Below are 24,708 nucleotides of genomic sequence, written 5' to 3' on the forward strand. Positions count from 1 at the left end.
GGAAAGATCTGGCAGTGTGTGTCTGTGTGTGTGCACGTGTGTGTGCACGTGTGTGTGTGTGTTGGTACAAAAGCTAATGTGATAGAGACATTTTGATTCCATCATTTCTGTGTCACTTTTGGACACTGTCTGTGATGGTGTTCAGATGGTTTGGTCTCTGCAGACTCTTTGGGTCCAAACAGGAGTTCTCCAAACAGCATCACTCATTAGGATTGCTGCCTGGCTCGCTGACTTGCCTCTGGCACAGTGTGTCTGTGTGTGTGTGTGTGTGTGTGTGATGGAGAGCCGTTATCTGATTCATGGCTGTCATGACCACAGGCTGTCTTCCCCCTAATATTTATCACTTCTTCCACACAATCACATTTTCATTATCCTGTACATCACATGTTAACAAACCAATTGTCAATGGGGCGGTGAGAGGAAAATGAAAACACAATGCGTGTAGCAACCTGATCCCACAGCATGACCAGAGAAGGGCAGGGGATGATTGAAATGAGACTGCGAGAACAGATTTTAATCTGAGACCAATCGTTTGGACCAGGAACATAAATGCACAGACAGTTGGTCAACCTTTGACCTTTTGTTCGACGAATGAGGAAAAATGAAAAATGAAATTCATACTGACCCATGTAGCTTTGAGCTACAATCAAGACAGGACCGGATAGAAATAAAATCCAGGCACCTTTTAAAAGGAAATATTTCTGAGTGCCGTCATTGTGAATGTTTTAACTCAAATATACAAAGGTTGGTTTGAATCTTTGTATTTTCATTTACATTTATATTTACACACAAAGTCCAGGTTTCTATTACTTTTGTGTCTTGCAAAAAAATGTTGATTACAGTAAATCTATGTTTAAAGTCTCCACAGATTATTTTTTATTTTCCAACTAGAATATTATAAAATGGATTGGATAAATGGAATTTTTTTTGTAACAATAAAAATCCTTTTTTTATGAGTTGTTGGCACCAGAGTTCACCCTCTAACCCCCTTCCACTTCTTTATTAAGTTTTTTTGTATTTTTGCTTTTTAAAAAAAAAAAAAACGCATATGAGAAAAGGGCACGTTAGTGCTGTAAGTAATAATTTTTATTATTAGATTTTATTATTTTTTTCAGATTTGATGTTTTCCAGATTTTGCACGACTCTGTCATGTAACGTCGAAATTGAATATGTATGATACATTACCCTGGCTGACACCTGCATGCTGTTGTCCTGCATGGTCATGATAGCGTCAGAGATCTTGATGTCAATGGGCTCGATAACTGCCTCAATGTTGAATGGTCCTTCCAGTCTGTCCGCCACCAACAGCATAGCATCTGTCAAAGGGCAAAAGGTCAAAACAGAGTCTTTAAACTTCTGCACAGAGAAACACTTTATTTATCATTAATTCACACATCCTAGTGCTGGGCAGGATTAATCACGAAATTATTTTAAAGATGTATGCATTATTTTTCTTCAGTCAAATCCTTTCATCCATAGCCTGTTAGAGAACTTCTCAGTCCTCAGTTCCAACATATTTTCAGCTTTATCATTTTGTTTAGCTTAGCCTTACAATTTATTCCCTCTGTACTTACTGTCATACCTCTCGTACAACATGTTTTTCTAAGTTTTCTTTTTGTTGTGAAAAACATTTTTTCTTTGGCAAAAAAAGAAAAATACCCAGTGATTTCAGATTGCAAGATATAGCTGAAGTGTTGTTGAGTTGTTTGTCTAGTAGGGCAAAACAAGTGGCCAAATTCATAGCTACTGCTGGGGAATATTTATATTCTGTATGGTGTTGAAGTCCTTTGGATCCTTAAAAAATCTCTACCTTTATAAGTTGACATTTTAAACTTATTTGTTTTCCTCCAGTTCCGAAAACAAATGTAATAAATAACCATATCTTTCCTCTTGTTAAAATCCCCCAAAATCCGTCCATTTGTGTTCCACTGGCTAACACCACATTTGTCCAGCACCTCATCATCATCTCTGTTCCCGTCACTAAAACGTCACTGGTGTCCACACACATCAACAGTCTCTCTCTCTCTCTCTCTCTCTCTCCTCTCTCTGCACATTTTGTTTGCTTCCTGATTTCATATAAAAAACAATTTTTCTCAACCTTGACAAGGAGTGAGATTTGTGCCAAACAATCACTGTATGTAATGTACGATACAGACATGATATTTTTAAGGACAAATTAATTCCTTCCCTTGTGGTCAGTTAAACTAATAACCATGTTGTGGTTTATAATAGTGGCCACTGTTGAAGTTGCAGACACTGCAGACAGTCTGCTTCCTGCACATACACCTTTGAAAAGCACTCCTGTTTGTTTACTCCACAGCCTCAAATTGGGAGTGATGCTTGGTTAGGTTTCCATCAGAGTCTGGCAGGAGGTCACTGCAGAGGTCCAATCTCAGTCCTGTGAAGTCTTCAGCTGCCTGTGTGCATCTGAACACTGTTTTAATGTTACTACAACAAGACTGGTGTAGAGCTGAGGGGGATTATAGTGAAATAGTACCGTACTGTATTTCTGATAAACCCACCAAACACGTATCTGGAGACGAGGCTTTTGTCATCTCGCTGAAATAGAGAAAAACTGTGGAAGTGTGACTTCTACAAGTGTTAGAAATTAGCATAAGAAATGATTCACACCAGGGAACAGATGAGGACAAATTATTAGCTGTAGCTGAACTAAAGAAAAGTAATTTTAATGGTAAATCTTTGAGTCTATTCATTAACTAAAATGGCTCGTTATGTTCAGGGTTCAAACCCAAGGCAGAAGAGAAGGCTTTAAAGGTCAGCTTTTAGCAGGGCTGCCAGAGTTAATGCAGCGAGTTCAGATCCAAATAGTTTTTCTGACCCTTTAAAGTTTAGTTTAGTATGAACATTGGCTGAATATATAGTCCTCCATATTTTCCCCTGTTAAATGTTTTTTTAGGAGTATATTTTAATTTCAAAAGCAGTTTTGTCAATGTGTGGCTGCTTGATATTGTGTAATTCTATAAAAGTGGGGGCAGTGGGGGGCGCTATGGAAATTTAGTAACACTTTGTGACTCCCAATGTGCCCTCCTCAAACATAATCTCCGTGTCATATTTCAGTGATTGGGTTCTTCACTGTAATCAGATCATGAACTGTCCAAGACACTTTTTATACTGATCTAAATCATCTAGTGGAAGATGAAAAAGTAAGTCATAGACCGTTTTGCTGGGTAAAAAATAGCTCCATTTGTTCACTATTGAATGACAAAACTGTTTTTGTTTCCAGCTCCATGGTGCCAGCCTCTTTCTGTTTTTCCTGCGGGCTGTATGTTTGATTATTTTCTTTGTTCAAATAGAAAACGATTTTTCTCCTCACACAGAGATTTGAAAATGACCTGCAGAATCCCTGGGGGTACACCAGTATTATTCACGTGCGAATGAGACAAATCAACAAATATTATGTAAACATGCTGGGGAACAAAGACAGCGTTTTCCTAATTTACTGGGCCATTTAGAGTTTGACTCCGTGGTTTAAATACTGCCAGCTCTTTGGAGTTGTTAGTCATTGTTTTGACAAAGCTGGGGTGGTGCTGTTGCACCAGGATATAAATAACTATGTCACTCAAAGATGGGTTCCGTTATTTTGACCATGCTCATCCAGAAGGGGTTTGAAATCTCAATCACCTCCAACCTGTGAGAATTTAATTTCATTCCACACCCTCTCTCTCTCTGTCTCTGTCTCTGTCTCTCTCTCTCTGTGCTTACTTGCACTGATTGACATTCTCATCCATTCATGTCAATGCACTGTCCACCGTCTACATTACATTCTGAAATTGAGTTAATTAGGGGGGATCTGAGTGGGGGAGTGTTCCGTGTGTCATTACAATTTAAAGGTAACGGCACATCAGTTGTTCAGATCAGAATATGTTTGTAAGGAATACAGCTGTGTTCAGTTCTTTTTCTTTTTTATACGAATCATGTTGCTAACATTTTATTTAAAAACAGGGAACTACATTAATTGATGTAAAAAGATATTTAATATATCATTTGTTTTTTGGAGGATTAAAAAAAAGATATTGATCTTTGAATAGATATTTCCAGTTAATAAAACGGAAAGGAGGAAAACATCTCCAGTGTGTCTCTGAACCACTCCTGGTCCAGAGACTGCAGATGAAAATCTCTCACTATTTCACACCACATAAGCCCGACTGACCGTAGTGAGAAAAGTATAACACTGGGCTCTGCATGACTGCTCTGGAGTCAATTGAAGGACCAGAGTGTCAAGTCTGGTGTAAGTTCAGATAAGTAAAATGATCCAGTCAGGCTTTGAAATGCCTTACAACCAACACTGTGTGACCCCCGTTTTGACTATAACAAGACCTGTGTCAGTTATTCTGTTCAGTGATAAAGAGCGTGGAGCGCTGACGGAGGAGAGAGACGCCTGCTCTGAATCACACTGTGTTAAATTACTTAACCCGTGTTTCTTTTTAGATTTTGTGGAATTGTTTTTTTTTCTTTTTTCCCCATCACAGTTGTTGTCCAACGCTGGTGTCAATTTACACCAGTCAGAGGACACGTCATGACTACAGTGTTCTCTCTTTTTATATCACGGTTCTCCTTCACTCCCTCAATATCTCACATTTTTAAAAAATCAAATCTCGTGAAATTAAACTAAAAGACAAAAAAAAAATTATACATACGAAAGTTTTTGGAAATTTGGATTCTGGTTTTGAATTTGAGATAAGCACATTTGTGAATGAATGCTGGTAGCTTTGTTTACCTGGACAAGATTCGTGCGTAAAGGGTAACATATTTACGTAAATAATATAATAACTATCTCAGAGGGATCACCGTATGTCATAATTTGATGGGTCTACAAAGATCCAGAATCCTTTCTGATGATTAAGAGTTGCAAACCATTCTCAACCATCTGCCCGTCCAAATGTGTGTACACAGACACCATGAGAGTGTGAGGACGCACTGCCGTATTTGACGACAACTGATTAATGACACTTTCTTTGCCAGCTGTCTTGTCTGTTTAATGCTTGTTTTTTTAATTATTGTGACGAACAATGACAACAACAAAAGAAAAAGATGTGATACACACTGATTGAGCGCAACCACAACATAAAAGGCCTGGGAGGAAAATCAATGAATGTTTTTGTTTAAAAAAAAAAAGTTTATTTTATTGATGACAGCACTTCCAAAATTGCCCATCAGTCATATCAGAATTGTTGGGAACATGTATTTAGTTTATGACAATTTGTCAGTGGTGAAACGAGTTTATATACATTTAAACAGGTGCAGTTCAGATATATAGTGTCTGCTGCTCGTGTTTTTGTTTTAATTTTTAGTGATGTGTACAGAAAAATGTCTAATTTGACATTTGATATATACATACACACATATCGGTCTATATATTTATACTAGTTATATGTTTATATATGTACATGTATGTATATAAATATATGCATATTTTAATATATATAAAATATGTATATATGTTTTTATATATATAATTGTTTTTATACTGCCAACACAAACAACTTAACACTGCCCATCAAGCCTGTAGCACCATGTCAGAGCGCCACCACTGTGCTGCTTCACACGCATCAAAATGCAACGTCCTTGTTTGCATTCATGTAAGTTTGATGAGCTGGAAGGCAAACTGCTGCACACACACACACACACACTGCCTTTGTTTAGTGAGCAAGTAAGTCAACAGAATTCAAAAGTGAGCTGCTTGTTTGTGCCGTTGTTTGCCTTTCATTCTCTCTGCTACACAGGATGTAATTGCAAAATCATAGAATGACTCAAAAGGACAAGAACAGCATGACACTGAAACTAGAAAACATTTTTTTTTTATTTGACAAAGTCTGCAACAGCAGGTGAGATTTAGTTAAAAGGAAAAAAAGATCATTTTTTAAGTTACAGTGTGTATAAACAACTGGTCGAGCAGTGTAGTCCTGATGCATGAAACGTGAATCCAAACAGTGTCTGCAAATGTTGTCTCAAGTAGACTGTAAAATGGAACGGGTCAAAGTGAAGTGTCAGTTTCTGTCCTTGTCAGTCATCTTCACGGTACATTTGTAAAAGGTTAAACCACTACTGGAAGTAAATGTTGCAATTTTAGCTTCATTGTAAAACAAACCTCAGTACTATTTTAGGCAATTTTTCAAATTAGCACAGACGGGCACGAAGCTTTCAGCTTTTGTTTCTCCGACTTTGGGACGGCCTCTATTAGAAAAGTGTAAAGTAGAATTTTCTCACAACCAGAATCTTACTTTGTTCTGACCACTGCTCTGGAATTTACAATAACGAATTTATATTTTAAAAAAAACCAATTGCAAATATAACATAAAAATGAATACACTATAACAGCAGTATATAAATGCAATGATAATAAATACCTGATATTAAAATACATTTAAATTCATTATAATAATCATAGCTTTAAGAAGAAATTATGATGTATATTATTTTAGGTAATTGAATTACTATATTATTGTATTTATGATTTTATTATATCTTGGGGAGTAAAATTAATAAAAATAGGCTTCAACATAATATGGAAATATTTAAATATATATGCATATATTAAATAGAATATCAAATATAACAATAAATAATATATTTAAAATAATTGCAAATAATATGAATTGTATTGGTGATCATATGAATGTTGATTGTTATTATTATTTTCGTTAGTAGTGGTGGTACTCATGGTAGAAGTTTAGCTACAACGATGTGTGTTTTCAGTCTTAATAATAATATTAGAGCGAAAACCTTTTCTTTAATAAATCTTTTACTCGCGTCATCCTCTGAAAAAATACCTCACTTTTAAAGTATTTTTCGTCCTAAGGCCTGATGCTGTATTCCTGTCAGTTATGCTCATTCTTTGGAAGATGAACAGTATTTTTTTGCACTTGCTTCTTGTGCCTGCAGGCTGTTTTTCTTATCGATTGTTGAACCCATTATTTCCAAAAACAGAATATGGCCTTTTTGAAGAATTTCACTTCCTCCAATTGTATTAACAGACATTTGCAGGCACAGTATATTCATCCCCGTTGTCACTGAGTCAGGAAACTGCCTTCAGTTTGACATTTGTGCTGTCACTACCCTATTATCTACCCTCAGTTCCAACCATTTTATACTATTGCTACTATTCTATTGATTCTATTTCTATTGATTTTCATAGCCGCTGTTGTACATTTAATTTGCACAACATTCACTGACGATGATTACAGTTGACATTTTACTTGCGAAGTACCTCAGACACACAGTACTGTAGTACTGACGACGTACTGAGCAGATTCTGTGCAGATAGAGCAGGAATTAGAAATAAAAAAGGGCTTCTTTCATGTTCCTGCCGATGCTAAGATATCGCACTCTCGCTGAGAGTTAAGTGAGTGAGTCATCCAGCCTTCAGCTCCGCTGCGTCAGGCTGAAACCCACGAGCTCTGGCTTGTTTGTTCCTGTCCTGTCTGTTACTGAGACAACCAGGCTTTATACTCACACACCGCGAGTGCGTGTCTGATTAAAGTTTCAAGTACGGCTGAAAGATGCAGTGCTTCGTGTCAAACCTAACATATCTACACGTACTGTACAATACACGTGTCCTTTTAAATGACGTGTGATTCTCACACTGGGACACTGAGCCTAAAAGAATGTTGGTGAATAAGCGAGTCGGTGCAGGAGAACAGACCGGGGTGGTAGCCAGTAATCTATATCATTTAAGGTGAAGCGGTGGCAGGATGTTCATCTTCACAGTCTCACTGGCAGCACACAAAGTCCTTGTCGGAGGACAGAAAACACATTGGCTTGAATTCTCATGAACTGGTGGGTTGTGGGAAGATTCAGTTACAGTGGTAGACTATCCACACAATTAAAAAGAAATGAGCAAATAAAATCAATGAGGATTGCTTACACCGTGGTGTCAAAGGACTCAACAGAGGACATATTAACCCTACGTCTCAATTAGAAGCACACAGGCACCACTGAGTGCATGCAAAAGGGAAATCTAGTGGTTTACAAAGCATCTCATTTGCTACCAGGAGTCCATTACATCTAATATATATCTGTTTAAACAGGATTGATCGTTTCTCTCTTCAATGTCAAAGCTTTCTGTGAATTCAAGAGAGATGGATTTTACTTTGTCGCTTGTTTCTGCAGCAACGAGAGACACAACTGACTCTTTATCAGCGTTACTGACAAAGCTAATGAGCTAACTGAGTTTAATTTAAGTCTCCTTTCAGTGGCTAATTACCTGCTCTTGCATCACATGATCCCAAATGGTGTTTAACAACACACTGACACCAGGTGTGAAGTGTTAAATATTAAGAAAAAAAACAGATGTTCCATTGTTTCCTGCTGCCTTATACTAAATATATAAGGTGTGTTTAAGTCTGCACTATAGCATTTTTTTAATTGTGTTCTTTATAGGATTTAGGACAAAATGTATTAAGTCTTTAAGCTCAGACCTCTTATCAGCACCTCCTCACTGTTTACATTTTTTTTCTTATTGTATGAGACACTGACGTCGGTATCGAAATGAACTCGGAACTCAGCAGGGACCTCCAGTGAACGTATTGCTAATTAGCTGTTCTTAACATAAGGCACGCATGACGACATGCGGGCAGTGACTGTTAAAACAGAAGGCCCTGTGTGTAAAGGTAAAGGGAGCAGAAATTAAAGCTTCAATCAGAGAAAACAGTGATGTGTGAGCACCAGTGTCTCTCTCCCTCTCTCTCTTCCTCTTCCTCTTTGTCTCAGAGAACATTCTAACAAGGTGCTGACAAGAAAAATGATAATGATGTGTCTGTCATGGTGCAGAGGTGGATGCATTTGTCATAATGGCAGGTGACTGATGGTCTACTATCACCCACTGGCCAAACCATGAATACCCCCCTGAACCTGTGACCACACACACACACGCAGCAGAATAGCTAGCATCACTCAGACACAGGTACATGCAGGTAAATTAAATTAGTTTCAGCTTTGAACTGGTGCTTCATTGACACATCCGTCTTCCATATGTAGCCCTGGAGGCATGAAAGCAATCAAATAACCTTTAGAAGTGCTGTATTCGGACGCTTAAATATTAAAGTGGTGATGTAATTAATAGTCACTGTCATTGCTGTACTTATAAAAAGACCAGATCAAATAATTTAACCAAGGTCATTGCTATTTTAGTGTAAGAGGAATTTCAAGGGTAAGAGAAAAGTGGTGGACATATTGGTGCTTTACATGCTGTTAGTAAAAAAAAAAAAAGAAATCACAGATCCTTTTTCTGCGTTCCAGTAATGGTCTTTTTTATATGACTGTATATGTAGATATATAACTGATGAAGGACAACAAGAGCAGAAAAGAATTAGCAGGGACAGAAACTAAAGGATCTGACCTGTTGAAACGGTGCAGTTAACAGAACCAAGGGTATTTGTAACAAATAGCAGGTTTAATTTTTAACACTGCTGTCCCCTTCAGTCTGAAGTATTATTCAAATAAAATATACACCATTGATGTCATCAAATGACCTTACAGAAATCTTATAATTTTCAAATGCAGCAGTACTTTGTAATTTAAGAGAGTACAAAAAATTTACTTTCTAATTTTTTGTTACATTTTTTACATAACAATGTATTGAATCACAGATTTAAAAAAAAAACCCTAACATCAGCAGTAATAATATATTATACAAAAATGTGTTTTTCTGAGACCTATCTGTGGTCCAAAAAAATTGTTGCAACTAACCTGCCGTTCCTTTGATAGGCTACTGTGCAACACTGCCCCCCACACTTTCCATTGGTACTGCTGGGTTTTGAAAATGTACTAAATTACCAACAGACTGAAAGCCATTTTGGACAAAAGTCTCAGTTTTCTCCTCACTCTGTGTTCAACACAAACTAGGTTCAGACCAGACAGGCGTTATCACCTTCATGTTGTACCGTGGTACGAAATGGAACGAAATCTGAAAATCCAGCCTTTACTAGCAGATCGGAGCATTTGATGGAATACAAGATGATGGCAAATGTGTAAAAAAAATCCTTCTAGATTATAATTATAATTACAACAAGACCATTTTTACAAAATGGCAACATATGCACACCAAAGGGTTGAAAATTAAAAATCCCCCCCGTCCCTCACCTCGGGGGTGTTTTTGTCTCAACCATATTCATCAGATGGTTGTCACGACAGCTTTTCCCATTACTGTGGAGCACAGCATCCCTTTGCAGCGATACAATGGCTGTGCCTCTTACGCTGGAACAAGACACTAACTTTTTAACACGTGTCATAAAGCTGCGAGACATTTCATTCAGTGCAGGGGGCTGTGTTGATCCAAGACATCAGACATGCCATCAGAGAAAACAAGTGGTGCACCATCTGACAGTGTTTGAAATGAAAGGCCTGTCACAACAGCCAAGAGCTGAGGAGAACAGCTCGTTTGACACAAAGTCATTAGAGACGTCTTTTAAAAAATAAAAAGTGTGGGTGGGGGTTGGCTCGGACCGGGGTGCATAACAAATAAAGCTGTGGCCTAAAAACATTTCCGGAGGGAGAACTCTTTGTGCCTCCCCAGAATCCATCCAACAGCAGGGCTTACAGTAGCGTGCTACTTACTGTTTAACTGAGGCACTTTATTACTGGCTGAGCTCAGTTGGAAACACTATAGAAAATGTGTTTGCCTAGGATCTGCTCTTCTTTATCAATCCTGAGCAGCAGGGACCAAAGCTGTGAGCGCCACGCCAGGACTCCAGCGAAGGCAAACAAGGTTTAATGTGAGAAAAAGGAAGCACTCAAGAGTCGAGTGTGTGTGCGCGCTGACAGACAGAGCTGTGCACAGGTATGGCATATTTCTAAATGATTCAAAGAAAAAGAAGCAGTAGCTGTCCCAACGAATCAGAGTTTTTTTTAGTTTAGTTCTTACCAATGAAGAAGTTCCACTCAGGATCCAGATCCGCCTGGTTGGCCAGACAGCCCCTCATTACGTTGTGACAGTAGTTGTGACAGGGTTTCAGGCCAGGCATGTTGCGGCAGTATGGACAGTACAGCATCTTGGTCAAGGCTTTGACACACGCTGGAGCTACGTTCACCTGGAAAACAGGCAAATGTCAAATACATTTTATTATTATTATTTATCAGGGCTGTCAATTGATTAAAAAGAAGCTTTAAAGGAAACACTGTTAATCATAATTAATTGAGGTAAATTAACATAACTAAATTTGAAAAATTGTGAAGAAAAATATGCAAATGAATTACTCCAAATTTAGCTTGAAAGAGTTGGAAGTTCTAATAATATCCACTCATACATCGATCCTCCTCCAGTTGATTATTTTCACAGTCAGCAGTGAATGGGTGGGTTACAGCCCAGACAGTTCCCTAGTCCATCACAGGGCCACATTTGAGACCAAAAAATGAGCATAGATAAAAACATGAGGTGACTGTAGAAATTATGCAGAAATGTACATGTGCAAATAAAATGTAAACATCACCCAGAAATGTTAACATTGATGAAGAGTGAACATCAAGGTAAAAATGTACACATTAGAGTCTTTTTAAACCTCTCTAAGAGAAGTGTCATTTCCAAGGCGTTTCAGTGATGATACATAGAGTACTTCACTTACAGTACGCGCAGATACTGACTTCTGCTCTGAATGAGGTTTTCAAGGAAGAAGGTTTGTACATTTTCATAGAAGGAATTTCAAAGCTGGAGTCAGTGAGGAAATGGTTTTACAAACATCTTTACACCAGCGCGGCTCTGTTGATGCTGGACATAAAAAGCTCTGTTTGTGTGACAACAGCTCTGTCTGTTTGGTTCCTTCACTCACCTCAATGTACTGCGTCAGTATGTGGCAAAGCAACGTGATTTCATGAGTGCTGCTCTTTAAAAGTGGACATGCAGAGCCAAGAATACATCTGATAATTGGGCCTGTCAGCCTCTGGAGTTACGCTTGAATGATGTTTTCAGTGTCAGCCTCTATATGTGTCTGTGTGCACCGGTGGACGTGTTCACAGCGTTGGCAGATGCTCCGGTTGTAGTCATAACACAGATTCAAAGCAATTTGGTTTCACACCCATGAGACCCCATGGACAGCAATGCCTTGCCCAAGGACACATTAATAAATAGAAAAGTGAGGCTTGTTTCTTAACCCCATTATTTTGGAGGGAAGACAAATCTTCTCAGTATATGGATCCACAGCTACTTTGTGAGTGCAGTTACCGACTGCAACACGACTAAATCACCGGGGTAAACATCAAAGTGTTGCACCGCTGTCTAAACCCAGATCACGTTCCATACCAGTGGGTGACAACCTAACACTCGGTGAGCTGCAGACAGATGTAATAATTAAAAAGTTATCTGATTGTAATCGCTAAGACATGTTCAGACACGTCTCCGAGGCGTCGCCAACAGCTTTGACAAGTTTTATCATTGTTTCTCTGTCGAGTGTTAGGTTTAATTTGATATTTTTGCAGTTTTACCGACAATTTTGATTGTGATGTTTCTTATTATCACCGTTTTTGATTTTGATCTGTTTTATTTATTGTTCATTTTTGGAACTGAAACAACATATTAAGGTGTTAGCAAGAGAACCATCCTCATAATCTGCAGTCAGAACATACCGTAACTTTTATGTCAGTCATGTTGAAGCAGAAAAATGAACAGGTAATCGCTACAAAAATCTGTACAAACAGTTGCCTCAGTGCAGGGGTGAAGGCCACATCCTTCAGCTGTAAATGACCAGACACAGAAGAGTGATTGATCACTCTCTAATATGCTTCCAGAGCTCCGGAGTTCAGGGCTGCGTTCTTTACACCACCCTACACAGACTTGGCAATTGTGTTTGGTGATGTAAGGTCAGTTTGCAGCTGCTTGGTAACGTATGGCATATAGTCCCCAGTGCACAGCTTTGTGCTGACATGAAGACCAAAGGAGATTTAGGACTCTACAGGTTGGCAGTGTTTTACAACCTCTGTGCTTCAGTAAATTTTCATGGTCTGCCACTTCACTGAATAGCTGTGGTCGCTAAACGTTTTTATTTTATCATGGTAAATAAATTACATTTATAAAAGACTAGCAAATAGGATGTGTTAACAACAGAAACAGACTTGTTAAAGAGGTGGAATTCTGGCAAGTGCCAAAAACACTGTGCCAAGAGTTCTTTTAATAAGTGCTTTAACTGTTAGTCTCATACCAACACAGAGACTCTGCCATCCTTTACGCTCAGCATGCTGACATTTGGCCAATCAGATGTAGCCTTGGACACACTGACCATGCATGCACACCATTTGTCCCAGCTCCGCTAACGTCCGTGCAGGAACGGTAATCAGAGTAAAGCAAATGGTGTGGGCTATAGAGCCTCTGTCATCCTCTTTAATGGCGGAGGCTTATTAGATTTGGTGGATTTGTGTCTTTACTGGGCTGTGACTTGTTGAACATGACAGGAGTTGGTTTTAAATATCTGGTGAAGTTGTTGTTCTTGATCATTTTTGCATTTCTGCTTTTAAAGGGATTTTTTGCCGTATAGCAAACTGCTAACCAAGATGCATTGCTGTTTTTTATGTGTCCGGGCTGCAGTCCATTCTACTGTAACTCTCTCTGTTTCTCTCTGCATTTGTCAAATAACCGCAGACTGGGCCGCTCTACGGTTGGGTCTGGGCCACATAAGGTCCTTAAGCCACATTATAAATATACAGGCTTTAGTCATTACTTCATCACTTCAGTTTCCAAGGAGCAGCTTGAAGTTGTCAGCCTGATTCCCAATATGAGCATTAACTATACTGAGGATTAACAACCCAGAGCCGGGTCTAAACCATAAAGGCCTCAGGCTGACACCATCCTACCGCCAATATAAGCCAGACCTCACGTCCTGATAATAAAAAGATAGGGTGACTTATTATAGTGATTCATATATATATATATGCATATATATATGTATATACTGTACAGTATATATAAATGAATATATATGACTTTCACAAAGCGTCACCTTGTCTACCAGAGAGCATGTGCAGGGTGTTGTGCACATATGGCATAAACTCCCTTTAGAGGTGACAGAGTGGAGAGATGGAAATTGCTTCGTGTCACCAAGTAATGAAGCTCTGAGAAACGACGGTGACTTTGCGAGCTACCAAGGCCAATCAAGGGGATCCCATGTGGTAGACGGAGCCTGACTCCCAAAAAGTCTCCATAGTGTTGTCGTAATTATCATGCCAGGTAGCGATGCACGGTACTGATTAGACGTGGATGTAAGACTGAAGTGCTGCCCCAGTGCCCCCGCTCAATTCCATTGCCATTAGTGTTAATGACAATGTGACTGATCTGTCTCTATGTAAAGAAGATTATCGCGAGCCTATGTGCAGCATCTGCCTTGTTGCACCAGAAAGCTGCTGGGAAAGGCAGAGCTGCCACCTCCCCGTGGTACACATCCATTAATCTGGTACTGCAGGAAATACACACAAAAACTGCTTTAGTGTATCTGTGAAATGGGGTTGAACAGTGGTGATTGCTGGAAGGCTACGTTCACACTGCAGGAAGAAGTGGCCCAAATCCCTTTCCTTTTATTTGCCCTCTTGTGACCCGTATCTGATTTATTTTATGACCGTGTGAAGAGCACAAATCTGTCTTTTTTTTTTTTTTTTTTGTTACATGTTATCAGACTTCTCCTTCATGGACGTGAGATAGATGTCACAAATCAGTGCCGCAGGAGGGTAGGAATAATTAAGGAAGCAAACATGCAAATGAAGAAGCTGGGCAGTGCAAAGAACGCTGACATGTGTAATATCCATGTTTACCTTTGCAAACAGTGTGTGATGTCAGTTCTTCTGTTCACGCGGGTCACTTCAGAGCCATAGACTGTTCACCCTGACTCTGATGGAGGTCGCATTTAAACAATATTGCCATATGAACCATATAAAAAAAAGAATTCAGATCTCAGCAAAATAATCGAGCAACAAACCCTGCAGTGTGAACGTAGCCTTCAGTATTCCCAAATGTTCTTACATGAGAGACCTGGAATATAGACACTTTTAAAGCTCTGTTAAAACAACTACGAATTTCAAAAGAAAGTCTCTCTCTCTTTGTCCTTAAATGATTATAAAGTCTTCCAGAGTGATCAGTTCATGCAGTTTGCCATGTCCCAGACAGTGATTATGACTGTTTTACATATCACATATTTTTAGATTAATTTTAGATTAAAAAAAAATTTACAAATTCACCTCATTGTCCCACAGTGTGATACATGTAACCAATGACAGGCATTTATTTTGAAAGGATTCTCTACCTCTTTATTTATTGGGCCAAAGTGAAACAAAACTGTTTTCATGACAAATGGTCTCCGTTGCATTGCCTTGAACCCGTCCTCAGCTTTTCTTTAACCATGAAGGTGATCCGACCTTAACCAAGTTCTCTAAACATAGCCACATCTTAATCACAAAGGTGCTGGAGCAGAAAGTGCTCTCAGTGTGGGTCCTTGTGGAGCTGACAATTGCCCTGTTGTTGTTTAAGGTAACAGATTTGTTGGACTCAACTGCAAAAGTAACAGTGGGTATTTAATGTCAAGGGGGGGGGGGGGGGGGGGCGGGGGTAAAATTCCTGTCTGTCCCGTTGAGTTTTCCTGGTTAGACTCTACCTGTTCCTCAAACCCCACCTCAACAAATCACTCTTTTTTTTTGGGTAAAACTACTTGTCGACCAGTTGAGGTTGGGCAGGACGCTCTGTGGACCATGATGTTTGCAGATGACACTGTCAACTGTGGTGAGATTGGGAAGCAGGTGGAAGAAAACCTAGAGTGGTGGAGGTTTGCTTTGGAGAAAGAGGGATGAGGAAGAAGATGGAAGAAGTAGAGGAAGTAAAAGGTGGATGAATTGGAGGTGAAGGACACGAAGATGAGATCTTTGCTGGGAGTCACCACGATGGACTTTATTAGAAATGAGCAGATCAGAGGAAAAGTTAAGAGATAAAGGTTGTTGGAGATGGAGCTGCGAGGGAGAGGAGAAGAGGAAGAGAAGATTGGATATGGATGTAGTGATTGAGGACATGCAGATGGTTGGTGTGACCGTAGAGAAGGCAGGAGATGGGGTGAGATGGAGGAAGATGATCTGCTGGGGTGACCCCTGAGGAAAAACTGCCCAAAAAAGAAGATAATGAGTAGAAGAAAAGGTAAAAATGAGCGGAGGAAGAAGAAAAGGACAAAGATGAAAAAGGAGAATAAGAAAAAGACAGAGCAGAGATAGAAGAATATACAAAGTTGGAAACATTTTCTTTGTAAATATTACTGATTCTGCCAGAAACTGAAAAACATCTTTTGTCAGTTTTTCCTCATTATCTAAAGTAACTCTGCAACACTTCACTAAAATCACAAATTAGTGCATTTGCTCCTACATGAAGGCTGTAGCTGAGCAAAGTGTTGTTTTCCAGACGTATGATAATCCTTTTAAATAAATCCTGCTCTGATCAAACCCCAGAGATTTTAGGTAGAATAATTACCTCTTCCTGTCAGAAAATGGAACCTTGTCTTCTACATGACAGGCACAGATCTCACAGCTTTATTAACAAGAGGGAAAAAAGAATCCAAAGAACTTAATTCTCCAAGACACCACTTTTTAACTTAGAAAAAAGAAGAAATCCTCTTTGTAGCAATTTGGAGTGCGGCGTTGGCATCCGGTCATGACCTGCTTCTTAGTCTCCCTTCAGTTAAAACAGGCTCTTGATTGGACTCAAACCTAGGGTTGACAGTAGGCTAGTTCAGTAGATTGGTACTAAATAAGTTCTGCGGTACCAAAGCAACTACACTCTGTGTTTGGAAAATTATCACTACTTTTATTTATTTATTTTTAACCACTGTTAGCGGTGATGTGACGGTGTGGGCCGGTGGAGAACAGCTTGAGAGTCTACTGTCGTGGCAACACTAATTGACAGAGAACTAAATAACAGATGAGATGATTTTCTTTTTTCCGATTAAAAAAAAAATTTAATTAGTTTGATTAAAAATGTGATTTTTTTTATGCCCTGATTTCAAAAGCCCTTTTTTAAGGTTAAATAAAAACCTGATAAAATCAGAGGTAACACTTGACAATGATAAAACTGCTCATAGCTGGTGGAGACCACTCAGTCATTAAAAAGCAGAAGCTTGAATTCAATGACTGAGAACTGAAGTGGAAATTACAGTGTCTGCCTTGGAGATTTTGGACTCTTTGATTGAGACTCCCTGTCATAGATGAATAATAATAATCCTTTATTTACCACAATCTCTCTCTTGCTCTCTCTCTCTCACACACACACACACACACAAATCCTTACGTGACGGCATATGCACTCAAAATGTCACTGGTAATAAAACATGCTCCGTCTGCAGCCCTGTGTGGTACCGATAGCGTCACCATTTTGTGCGTTTGTGTGAAGTCCCTCCTCTCCGCTCCACCCAGCCTGGTAAATGAAACATGGAACCTGAGACGACTTTATGGAAGCTGCACTGCTGTTGTCAGATCAGTGCATGTCGTAAACTGACAGAAAACTCAACGCTGTCTCTGTGAAACGACACAGTACCACTCGCCGCGTCCCTGCAACTTCCCAGTGTCTCTGGTGATGCACGGAGGGCTGCTGCCTGACAGACACCGTGTTACATGACATGTCTGCAGCAGCACTTGGCTCTGCTTCTTTAATTTACTCCGACAAGTGCAAATACACTAAAAGGCCAAGTCGGTGATGCTCAATGACAGGAACCACTGTACGACCAGACCCCCGCCATCCCTGGTGGGGACAGAACACACTCACCTCCCCTCTCACTCATCCTGTGTCCATCTCAGTTTGAGTGTCAGGGGGGCAAACAGTGCTCCAGTGGTTCCAAAGAAATCTCTGCACGCATGTAAATGGACAGTGGTGCTGACAACCTTTTCTTCTAAGGGATTCTTAATAAATAATGTGATGTGTGTCGTTGAAAATGTGCAAAAACGTGGTCGCAGGAAATGATGTGTGTCGTTACAGTCGGAGTCAGTGACTCAGTGGTGTTGTTTTCTGTCGTCAGTATTGTCGTACAGGGACTTACGTTCTGGTAGGGGTGTGTATTGGAAAGACTCTAGATACGATGCGTATCAGGATAGACACAATGTTGAACATCAGGTTACTAACACTGGAACAGAGGGATCTACATTTGGAATCACTAGAGGAGAAAGAAAATGAACCAACACCAGGAATATTTGACTGGGGATTGGTGATAAATAATCAATACACTGATGGAGGAGATTGATACAGTGTCAGGAAAGGAAATACCAGGGTGATAGTTCAGGGTATCGATATTTTCTACCCCTAGTTTCTGGTCATTATTATATTCAAACCTACTCCCGTCGTGTCCCGCCCCTCCAGTACGGGGCTGGGGGGTTTTCTCAATCCTACTGTACAGAGGATAAACAGAATGTTTTTCTTTATCCTTTCATATCATGTCCTTGTATTCCAGGCCACCTGCGTCTGATTTTTTCCCCAAACATTTCACAGTTCAGCACAGATCACAATCTTTTAATTAAAGACGTCTTTGGTGCAGCACATTTTCCCATTACGTGTAAACCTTTTTTAGCCAGCTGCCATCTGCTGTCACAGTGCTGAAGACGGAGCCTTATCCGCCGCAAGCTGCGTGAGCTAGTGTACGGACGGAGTCTAACAGATTTGAAGACAGAAAGAGGAAGAGTAAATGTGATAAAAAAAAAGAGGGGGAAAAAATACTGTTTGTCCAATAAATCTGTAGAAGCTGACAAACCAGAGTGGGAAAACTCTGCTGTGAACAGGGTCATTTAAAGTGCCTGCAGCCAAATCTGCTTCAGAGAGCAAACCATCAGTCTGTGTGTGTACAGCACACTCCTCACAAACACACACTCACTTTACTGCGCAGTCTGTACTGTGTATTTGTGAGTGCTGGAAGTAGATGCAGTGACAGTAGTAATACTACATTCTTTCATCTTGCCACAGTGAAACTGATGATAAAGACAGCGGTGCTGTTTCTGCACTAAGCCGACAGACTCCAGTCTCCTACGGTTCTGACGTCGTACTTTAGCAGCTACAAGCTACAAACAGCTAACAGGAACGTACTCAATAATTATATAATCAACAACATCGCTGCCATTTGTAATAAGTGTTCGCTTGAAATTTCTAGAGGTGGGAAAAATCCAGTTGTTTGTTTCAAATTTCGCTGTGTGTGAGTGTAACAGTATTAGCTGCTTTTGCAGCAGTTAGCACAAAGTGTTATTTATTTATTTAATTTTTTTTTATTTAAAAGGCCCATATTGTTATAGGTGTGTAAATTGAGGATTTCTTCCATAAACCTCTAATTTATACTAACCAAACAAAATAAAAAAAACATTATTACTTTGATGATTTGAAATAATACGTATAATATCACTGAAATAATAAAAAATAAGTATTATGATTTTAATTTTGTTTTATATTTTAAATTATGCCAATTGAATCACTTTTTTGCTTTATATTGTTTGCAAAAAATATACAGTTTTTAAAAATGATTTAATGTGACTTTCACAGCTGTCAAACCACTTTGATCTATTTCTCTTTTTATTACCGTATCAGGCAGTTGTTTTTTTCCAGCTTCTAAAATCTGGTCTTTAAATATATACACTCTTTTTACATTTCAAGTATCTTTGAAGTACAATTTTTGAACTTGTTTTGTTGACTGTGCGTTTTTTTTCCTTTGAGCTCCTACATCAGACTATTTGCCGATATGTAGGTCATGTAAATAAGATAATGACCGTCTGTATGGGAACCTCAGTGGACATTATGCTGGCATTTTCTACGTCAGCACAGGCTCAGTAATCTGACAGAACGTTATCCTATGATAAATGTTAAGTTATTAGGAAGTGCTTATCTTAAACGATCTGACAGTCAGGATGGGGAATGAGTGCATAATCATCACCACCCTGACAGTATAAGCCATCAGGAGAAAAAAAAAAAACAAATCCCCAGAGAAAAGTATCCTCCTGCTTTCCCATCATCACAGCTGAATATGCACCGTGGAGCAGGTCGGCTCTCCACGCAGACTGAGTGATAAGTACTCTAAAAGCCTGAACTTTCAAATGTTCAAAAGGCCCAAATCCCTGCAATCTCCTGTGTGCAGCTCTTAATATGGTGGTCTGTGTTTTAAGTACCTGAGGATAAAACTCCTAATGTTCATCATAAACTGTAATCTGCTGAGATTCTGCGATTAATCCAGGATCTACATCTGGAAAAGGAGAAAGTTGAGAGATACCTCTGCTGGTCTGAGTTAAGTGCACACTGATCTGTGTGTGTGTGTGTGTGTGTCTGCAAGCTGTAGCACTTAAGGCCTCATTATTATCGCAGCATCATCCTGTGTCACACAGAGAGCAGAACGGTTTTTTTTTGTTTTACAAACATCGGCTTTGTTCAGTATCTTTACCTCTGGGCAGTGATGCTTGACCAGAAGATGCTTTATCAGCTGTTTTCCTCCCAATGGAATCATAATTTAAAAAAAAAAATTGGATTGGAAAAAATTTAAAAATTGGATGCAAGACCAGACTCTAATGGAGTTTATATTAGAAAATTCCTCAATGGAATTTATTTAAAACTAGACTGGACACTACTTTATGTTCCTTCTGTGAAGTACAGTTTTTCCCACAGTTGAAAACATGACATGGATGAGGACATTTAGGTGTTAATTTCTCTTTTTTTTCCATCAAAGACTATATCGACAAACTCTTTCAATGAACTCTAAGCAGGAAGTTCCTTGGGCTAAAGGACGATTACAAGATTTATGGCCACATTAGTCATCTAATAAAAATAAGAGGAAAAATATCTGACAGTGTCAAAGTCCAATCAGCACTGACCTTGTCATATAAAGAGGCAGGAGAAATGAGGGTAAACTGTGGAGGGGGACAAAGGAAACATGGTTTTACGGATAAGAAGCGTCATCTTTTGAACTAAGGTTTTTAATTCATGATAAAACTCAGAGCAGTGATAATTAGTTTTATCTGGAAAGTGTGAAAATAATTACTAATAGGATAATTTTTTTTTTCAGGAAGCATCTGTGAATATGCTGTCATTAACACAAATACATTATGGGGTTGTTTAAGGTTCTACGTCAACAAAGCAATTGTTCACTGACTTTTGTAAAGAAGCAGCATCAGAGTTTAGAAATCTATTCTGTTGCCAGTGACGGCGTGAGACCTCACTCTAACCCTCAATCTGCCGAGTGATTGATGCTCCACACGCTGTGATTTGGCTGCGATGACGGCTGAAGTCTTGGGAAGTCGCTCTGAGTCTTTGAACAGACGAACGGCAACTCCGTCGTAAAGAGTCTCAAAAAGACATAAAAGAGAGAAGAAGAGAGTTCTAACAACGTGTCATCTTTAAGAACACGACACGACTGCTACAGCCAACGCTACGATAATACACACGTTTGGAATACTTGAAATGAATTATGACACGTTCAGTTAAATATATATTTTTAAAACTATTAATAAAAACAGGACATTAGTTAAAAGTCGAAGCTAATTGTTTCAGTCACAGAAGTCTGTCTTCAGTGTTCTCAGGGTTTTGTTTCCTCTGCTGAGTTCTCTGGAGCTGCAGCCAATCACAGCAGTCACTGCAGGCGACATATACTGTCTTAGGTCGATTTATTGTTCTGTTAACATAATCTCTATAACCTTCATACTCATGCAGCATTAGTTTCCACCCCAGCTTCAAACCGTGATCTTCTTTATTTACTTATTTGGATCAAATGGTTGTTCCTAACTTTTCAAGGTTAGAAATGCGGTCGAACCAATCAGGTGGTCAGATGTCGTAGAAAAAAATGTTGGATGTACCATTTCTTTGTACCGTTTCTTTCCCGTTAATTAATGTTTAAAACTTTTTTATTAATCGAGGACTTATCCTACAATCACTTTTGTCTTCAAATTATCCTTGAATTGTAAGTGTTAATTATTTTACTTGACAATGTTAATTTGTGAGTTATTTGTGTTGATGTTCTTCAGAAACACAACATGTAGAAGTGTCACAATAGTATTTGTCTTCCAACACCCAGAGAGAGTTGCTGTGCTGCGTTGGCATTGAATGAAATGAGTGGTATTTAAACACCAAAGGCACGAGTTCTTTGTTTAATTTTCTAAAGATATAAAATTGAATAGAAGCTACAAAGTACTTGAAGCTTTGGAGTTTAGATTTGAACACGCTGCACTTGAATGAAAAGAATGTGGCCCTTTGTCGCCGACAGCAGCAAATACCATAGGGTGATCCTGCGGTCAAGGAGATTTGTCTCGCTGCAGAACTTCACCTCGTCCACAGCCTCCGGTAGGCCTTGATGCTTCCTGGCTCCACTTCATAATTGATGAGGAAACTGGGAAATATGGGATTTGATCCAGAGTGACACTCCATCGCAAACTCAGGAAAAATGCAAAGAGGCACTGATTTAAATTCTCTGCCTGAAATGCCACAGAGAGCTCACTGGCATGTTAAATAAAAAAAGGAATTTATGACCGTCGCTGTAAATACTGTTATGATGCTAATACTCGTCATCCTTCTTAATTATCTGTGTACAGTGTGTACAGGAGGAGGATATAAATAAACCAAACCACTAATTAAATTTCACACATCAACTGGAGGTTCACCATTCACCCAGGTCAGTGATTAGTGTCGGTAAAGCCGCTGCTTATCAGAGGATGTCGGTAAAGCCTCGAACAGCAGAATGATTAAAGTTCTTTCTTCAGCTGAGATCACTCCTCGTACCAATCTCTTCTTCCCCTTCTCTTATTTTCTTCTTTTATCTTTTGACAAATTGTCTGCGGAACTATTGGAGGACAGTGAGTTGGTTTTTTTTTTTCTTCTTAAAAAGCAGATGAAAAGAAATCAAACCACCTTCAAAGTCTGCAGTCATTTTTAAACTAATGTGTTAACTTTATGGAAGATTTTTTAAAAAAATATTCTGAATTTTCTTTTCCTTTTTTAAACATTAACATGTTTTATTCATATTCTGTCAGTTTCAAGCAGAATTCATACAATGTCAGGATTTTAAATTGTTAAAAAAAATAATGCCCCCCCTGTGGTCCAGGAGCTGCACTACCCTGACTTCTACAAAGGGAGTCAGATGTTTGAGTGACGTCTCTGGGCTAAACATTTAACCTGGGATCGTTCCTGGCAGAGTATGACTAGAATTTGATGGAACACCATACTGAATGGCTTTGTTGTATAATTTACATCTAAATAAGTGAAGAAAAAAATAACCTTAAACAACAGCCCAGATAAATGGCCATAACCAGTGAAAACCAGTAAAAAATAAATAAATGGACCCATTGTTTTATATTGTCCTAAATACCCTCAGATAACTGCACAGTACACAATGAAAAGTTGACCAAGAATGTGATACGAGGAACAGACAAAAAACAAGCAAAATTATTGGCAGCATAATGATTCAATAATCTAGAAAAAACGAGCTAAACATGCGCTCAAATCTGCGAAACAAATCTGGCCCATGACCAGATCCCAAATTAAACATCACTAATAGTTAGACAAAAATGTACATTTTAATTTCCTTTTATTTGAATATCTGTCCAATACTAGGATAGAAATAGGATTTGTCACGTCAAAAAGCCACGGTTCAAAGATGGAAGTTTTAAGGTAGTGTAGCAATGTAGCATACAGTACGATGGTGGTTTTCTAAAAATGACTTTGACGAGAAGTGAATCGACGAAGAGTCAAGGAATGAATGCTAAAACTAAGCATTCGAAGGTGGAGCTGAGAAGAGACTTGCATAGTAAAGAGATGGGTGGCAAAGGCAAAGAAGAAAGTGTGTGATAAACGGTACCAAGGGTTGGACTGTACGGGAGGAGAAAAGGATTTGTGTCGTTTGGCTATTGAGAGAGACAGAGGTGGAGAACGGGGGGTGGGGGTGGTGGGGGGGTGGAACAGAGTGTCTGAGGCTGGAAGGAGGATTTTTAGAAGGAAGACAATAGAGGAGGACAGATGAAGGATACATAGTGAATCAAGAAGTGCAAGGAATTCATAAGTAGGAAGGAAGGGAGGAATGAGGGTGTTTTTGAAGGGGATGAAGAGTGGAAGGGTAGGTGGTTCAGATTACATATCTGTGGAGGTACGAAAATGTCTTGGGGAGAGGATGGTGGATGTTTTGCAGATGTAGTGGAACACAGTCGGAAGGATTGAGGTTAGGGCTAATGAATCGGTTTCTTTTTTCCCAGTGGTCTGATTCTACTTCCAGACACATTTGCCTGATGACATTTCCAGTTTGGTTCAAAGTGTTTGGACAAGAAGTAGTGGACACATTGGACAAAGAACGTTGGACAGGGAGCTGCCAGGAAGGACAAAGAGTTCAGAGAAGAGTAATAGATGTTTGAGGAGGAGCTGGAGATGGTTGATGTAGAGGTGAAGGCAGAGATAAGAAGACAGAGAGGACGTGAGGAGAGCAGCTGTAAATGTTCAACTTCTTCCCTAAAGATATAATTAGTGACAGTTCTTCTTCTACAGTTCTTTGTCAGTCTGATCTTCATTGTGTCGACTAATTCAGTGAGGGAAAGAAAGAAAAATAATCCTTTAGAGTGTTTTTTAAATGATTAAACTTGTTCTTGAATCTAAGCTTCCACAAAGGGAACAAAAAAAAGAATCAAAGCAAAAAACATCCAATTAAATGTCATTATTGAAATACTCCTAAAATAGTGACAAACAAACAAAACTGCATTAGCATTCTCTGGGGGAACATGCTGTTATTTTCCCTCACTCTCGTTATGATT

At 39.1% G+C, this 24,708-nt stretch overlaps 1 protein-coding gene and 1 long non-coding RNA gene across 3 annotated transcripts in view; one reads left to right on the forward strand and one right to left on the reverse strand.

Moving 5' to 3' along the window:
* The window catches only part of LOC103378896 (uncharacterized), a 110,477-nt gene that overhangs the window by 11,947 nt on the left and 73,822 nt on the right, over positions 1–24,708 (forward strand). The window lies entirely within an intron of this gene.
* gpc6a (glypican 6a) overlaps positions 1–24,708 on the reverse strand; it is an 80,853-nt gene that overhangs the window by 6,408 nt on the left and 49,737 nt on the right. For both annotated transcript variants that reach the window (XM_008310258.3, XM_017032715.2), the window contains exons 4-5: positions 10,883–11,048; positions 1,186–1,316 (exon numbers count right to left, since the gene is read on the reverse strand). In XM_008310258.3, the coding sequence (XP_008308480.1) occupies positions 1,186–1,316; positions 10,883–11,048 (297 nt within the window). The remainder of the gene's footprint in view (positions 1–1,185; positions 1,317–10,882; positions 11,049–24,708) is intronic.

Source organism: Cynoglossus semilaevis, chromosome 5 (genome assembly GCF_000523025.1).
Source record: "Cynoglossus semilaevis isolate Cse_v1.0 chromosome 5, Cse_v1.0, whole genome shotgun sequence".
In the NCBI taxonomy this organism is placed as follows: domain Eukaryota; kingdom Metazoa; phylum Chordata; class Actinopteri; order Pleuronectiformes; family Cynoglossidae; genus Cynoglossus; species Cynoglossus semilaevis.